This window comes from Lycium ferocissimum, chromosome 1 (genome assembly GCF_029784015.1).
Source record: "Lycium ferocissimum isolate CSIRO_LF1 chromosome 1, AGI_CSIRO_Lferr_CH_V1, whole genome shotgun sequence".
Taxonomy (NCBI): domain Eukaryota; kingdom Viridiplantae; phylum Streptophyta; class Magnoliopsida; order Solanales; family Solanaceae; genus Lycium; species Lycium ferocissimum.
This window is the reverse complement of record NC_081342.1, coordinates 11,160,799-11,166,066: the sequence shown is the minus strand read 5'-3', so window position 1 is coordinate 11,166,066 and position 5,268 is coordinate 11,160,799. Positions and strand designations below refer to the sequence as shown.

General features: G+C 37.9%; 1 protein-coding gene across 1 annotated transcript; it reads left to right on the top strand.

Annotated features, from left to right (window-relative positions):
- Window positions 1–213: 213 nt before the first annotated feature.
- LOC132047532 (cellulose synthase-like protein D5) lies at window positions 214–5,029 on the top strand. The gene is made up of 3 exons (XM_059438565.1): window positions 214–1,243; window positions 1,877–2,687; window positions 2,991–5,029. Exons 1-3 carry the CDS (start codon window positions 345–347, stop codon window positions 4,764–4,766), a joined length of 3,486 nt encoding a protein of 1,161 aa, XP_059294548.1. The 5' UTR covers window positions 214–344; the 3' UTR covers window positions 4,767–5,029.
- The last annotated feature ends 239 nt before the right edge of the window (window positions 5,030–5,268 follow it).

Below are 5,268 nucleotides of genomic sequence, written 5' to 3'. Positions count from 1 at the left end.
CTCTTTTTTAATCGAAATAAAGTTGAAAACTTTACCTCTCTTTTGACTTTCACGTCCACATCAGAAAATCCTGTATTACTCAATCAGACCGTTCTCAAGTGCCACCCATAGCCAATAGATCTCATAAATCCAACGGTCAAGATCTCTCGACCGTTACACAGACCACCTTTTTCCAATCTCAAAATTTCAAATTTAAGGATGTCTTAACTCTTCTCATTTCCCACATATTATCATCCAAAAACAAATCCTTTCTTTTTCTCTTTTGCTCCTTAAATGGGTTGTTTCTTTTTCTTGTTTTAATCAACTCTGCATAATTTTCTTGAATTTTTTTTCATAACCAAAAAATGGGGGTTGATTCACCATCTTCTTCAGTAACAATTACAGTTACTTCATCTCCAAATAATGGATGCCATGGTTTAACTAGTCCTATTCGAAGGCATTCGTTATCGAATAATCCGAATTCGCCTTTAAGTGGTAAAGGTTATAGGGGTTCATCTGGTGGAAGGTATCTTTCTATGTCTAAAGAAAGTACTGATGAATTTGTAGCATATACAGTTCATATACCACCAACTCCAGATAATAGAACTGTTGTAGATTCCCAAAATAGTCCTGTTGGTAGTACTAGAAAAAGTTATGGGAATGGAAATCCTAGTGATGGGTATATTAAAGATACAATCTTTACTGGTGGTTTTAATTCTGTTACTAAAGCACATGTTAGAAAGAGTTTAGAGGATGATGATGATGATGAACATATGGTTATGAAGTGTAAAACAATGTGTCAAATGGAAGGATGTGATGAGAAAAAAGCTGAGGAAAAGTGTGAATGCGGGTTTGTGATTTGTAGAGAGTGTTATTTGGATTGTGTGGGAGTTAATGGAGGTAACTGTCCTGGTTGTAAAGAAAGTTATGGTAAGGGTGTTAGTGATGATGAAAGTGATGAACCGAAATCGGAAGCTAAAGATCAGGCGAATCCGTTGCCTTCAAGGGGAGGAAGGGGTAGGATGGAGAAGAATTTTTCATTAGTGCAGTCTTTCAAGAATCCAAATAAAGATTTTGATCATACTAGTTGGCTTTTTGAAACTAAAGGGACTTATGGTTATGGGAATGCTTTGTGGCCTTCTGATGGATATGAATTTGGGAGAGGTATTGATAGATCTGCCAATCCTCCTGATTTTAGTGACAGAAGAAATAGACCTTTGACAAGGAAAGTTGGAATTTCAGCTGCAATTATCAGTCCATACAGGTAATCATTTAAATTACATGTCTTGTTACTGTTTTGTGTTCATTATATTCATAGTTATAGAGTTAGTTTAAATTTTCTTTGCTGAATTCCTATATGCCCTTTCACTAATAGCTTAAATTTTAGTTAATTGTCATCCACCAACAGAAAATGATCTTACAATAGAAGTGTCTTTTCTCTAAATAATTTAACTGTAGCTTAAATGGTCCACACAGTTCAAAGTAGTACCAAACTAAGCAAATATCCTCATTTCAAGTCTAATTGCCATCCATAAACAATAATATCTCTACTTCGCCAAGAAAAAGGTATTATATCCACACGTGAGGGGTCATGTACTCATGTTTAGACATAAATTGAATAAATTCTTAAGTGAGGCATGCTTAGACAAAAATTAAGCGGGTTCAAAAATTGCTTTAAGATCAAAAGTTCAATTCCTAAGTGTGACACTCCACCATTTTTTTGAATCACGTGTATAAACTCTCCTCTTTAAATAGATTAAACTTTTAGTCAAGGCATGCTTAGACAATAACACATTGAAAGATAATCATCTGCAGATTGACTGCTATTATTTCAAATGATAAAATATTTGAATCAGTATCAAAAATTGAATTTGATATATGAATGTGAAATATGCAGGTTGCTCATGGTTCTTCGTCTTGGTGCTTTGGCTTGTTTCTTGACATGGAGGATTTCTCATCCAAATCATGAGGCAATGTGGTTATGGATAATGTCAGTAGTGTGTGAGGTTTGGTTTGCAATATCTTGGCTTCTTGATCAGTTGCCAAAGCTCTGTCCTGTTAAAAGAATCACTGACCTCACTGTATTGAAAGATAGATTTGAAAGTTCAGGACCAAACCTTCGGAACCCGAAGGGATTGTCTGACTTGCCAGGCATTGATGTGTTTGTTTCAACTGCTGATGCAGAAAAAGAACCACCCCTTGTAACTGCAAACACAATCCTTTCCATTCTTGCTGTTGATTATCCTGTCGAAAAGGTGGCGTGTTACTTATCAGATGATGGAGGTTCCCTAGTGACATTTGAAGCTCTTGCAGAAGCTGCTAGCTTTGCAACAATATGGGTTCCCTTCTGTAAAAAACATAAGATAGAACCTCGAAATCCTGAGTCATACTTTGGGCAAAAGCGCGATCCACTAAAAAACAAAGTGAGACTTGACTTTGTTAGGGATAGAAGAAGGGTGAAGAGGGAATATGATGAATTCAAGGTGAGGATAAACGCCTTGCCAGAGTCAATAAGGCGACGATCAGATGCTTATAACACACAACAGGAGTTAAGGGCTAAAAGAAAACAGGTTGAACTTGGAGAGGATCTCTCTGAACCCATCAAGGTCCCTAAAGCTACTTGGATGTCTGATGGAACTCACTGGCATGGTACTTGGTCATCAGGAGAGGAAGGTCATTCAAGAGGTGATCATGAGGGTATTATACAGGTAATGTTCTTTGTCCTTCGAGTTCTCTTGTTAAATATGAAATCTTTTGTAGGGATAATTATATTTTTGGACCGCTCTAAAACATAATAGCCGGTAAATGTTTATGCGGGGTTATATCAACAGAAGAAAAGAAGAGATTTCTAATTTTTTGTTGATCAGGTTTGTATATTAAGTACAAATATACATACCATATACATAATCATTGTATAGGTTTTGTGTATTTTGGCTGACGGGACAGAAATGAAAAGGCCCAATCTTGTAGTCCAACTATTTTGCTGAGTTCCTGAACTTTGTATGTTGCAGATCATGTTGGTTCCTCCAAATGCAGAGCCACTTTATGGGAATGAAGTAGACGAGAAGAACATGATTGACACAACAGACGTTGATGTACGATTGCCAATGCTGGTTTATGTTTCCAGAGAAAAGAGACCTGGTTTTGATCACAACAAGAAAGCTGGAGCGATGAATGCATTAGTTCGAGCCAGTGCAATTATGTCAAATGGTGCATTCATTCTCAATCTTGATTGTGACCATTACATATATAACTCATTGGCTATGAGAGAGGGAATGTGCTTTATGCTTGACAAAGGAGGTGACAGGATCTGTTATGTGCAGTTCCCTCAGAGGTTTGAGGGTATTGATCCTAACGATCGATATGCAAACCACAATACAGTTTTCTTTGATGTTAGCATGAGAGCACTGGATGGTTTGCAGGGTCCAATGTATGTAGGAACAGGCTGCATTTTTCGAAGAATTGCTCTTTATGGGTTTAGTCCACCAAGAGCAACTGAACACCGTGGATGGTTTGGTAGCAGGAAGACTCGAAAGCTCTTGAGGAAACCTAATATACAAAAGGATCAAGAGGATGATGAGATGTTTTTGCCAATGATTGGGAATGATAAAGATGATGAGGAGGAAGTAAGCAGATCCTTGCTTACAAAGCAGTTTGGAAACTCTGTTCCACTCGTTGACTCTATTGCTGTAGCTGAATTTGGTGGAAGGCTGCTGCATGAGCTACGGGGCAAAGGCTGTCAAGGAAGGCCAGCAGGTTCACTTGCTGTACAGCGCGAGCCATTGGATGCTTCAGCACTTGCTGAGGCCGTTGGTGTCATAAGTTGCTATTATGAGGATAAAACCGAATGGGGCAAAAGAGTAGGATGGATATATGGTTCGATCACGGAAGATGTTGTGACAGGTTATAGGATGCACAATAGAGGATGGAGATCAATTTATTGTGTCACAAAAAGAGATGCATTTAGAGGAACAGCCCCAATCAACCTAACAGATAGGCTCATCCAAGTTCTCAGATGGGCAACAGGTTCGGTTGAAATCTTTTTTTCTCGCAACAATGCTTTATTTGCAAGTCCGAGAATGAAGTTTCTGCAGAGGGTGGCATATTTTAACGTGGGAATGTATCCATTTACTTCAATGTTCCTACTTGTCTATTGTGTCTTGCCTGCACTTTCACTCTTCTCAGGAAAATTCATTGTGCAATCCCTCAATATCACTTTCTTGGTGTTCTTGCTGGCAATCACAACCACCCTATGCATGCTTGCTCTCCTTGAAATCAAATGGTCAGGAATCACACTTGAAGATTGGTGGAGAAACGAACAATTCTGGTTAATTGGTGGAACAAGTGCACATCCTGCTGCTGTAATACAAGGACTATTGAAAGTTATAGCAGGAGTTGACATCAATTTCACATTGACATCAAAATCTTCTGCACCTGATGATGGAGAAGATGAATTTGCTGAGCTTTACGAGTTTCGTTGGACAGTACTAATGATTCCACCAATCACAATCATATTGCTTAACATGATTGCAATTGCAGTGGGAACATTCAGGACTGTGTATAGTCCTTTCCCACAATGGAGCAAGCTTCTTGGAGGTGTGTTCTTCAGTTTTTGGGTGTTATCTCATCTCTATCCATTCGCGAAAGGTTTGATGGGGAAAAGGGGAAAGATCCCAACCATTGTCTTCTTATGGTCTGCTCTCATTTGCATTGTTATCTCGTTGCTCGCTGTTTACGTATACCCTCCTTCAGGACATCAAGATTTTGGAAATTTTCAATTCCCTTGAGTTGTGTATGGGTTGTTGTTGTGTGTTGTCCACCTCGGCAGCTCAGTCAAGCTCACACATTCTTAAAGAGTATGAAGTTTCTCAACTTCAGCTCATAGTCTAGTGTTATTTTTTCCTTTTAAGATGTATGTTACAGTTTATTCATTATAATAGTATTTGCAACACTACTTGGTTGAATGTGATGTAGTTATTCATATTTGAGCTTCCATCTTATTTTTCTGAGATGAAGTATATATATAATTGATTTAGTGTGCATTGATTAATAAAAACTCCAGTTTCAAAGCTTTCAGTTTCAAATGACCCAACTACTAAACAGCCCACTTATTTTTTATTTAGTGTGCTTTCATTAAAAACACTCTCAGTTTTGAGCTTTCAGCTTCAAATGACCCAACTACTAAACAGCCCACTTCAACCAGCCTTGTCCCTTTTTTGAATTTAAATTTTAGCTTTTAGCCATAGAAAAAGGGAAATGAATTTTAGTAAGTTGAGCACAATTCCATAT

Coding starts and splice junctions, on each gene's coding strand:
- LOC132047532 (XM_059438565.1), top strand. CDS start 345: ATGGGGGTTGATTCACCATCTTCTTCAGTAACAATTACAGTTACTTCA. Junction 1,244..1,876: donor GCAATTATCAGTCCATACAG/GTAATCATTTAA, acceptor TGAAATATGCAG/GTTGCTCATGGTTCTTCGTC. Junction 2,688..2,990: donor ATCATGAGGGTATTATACAG/GTAATGTTCTTT, acceptor TGTATGTTGCAG/ATCATGTTGGTTCCTCCAAA.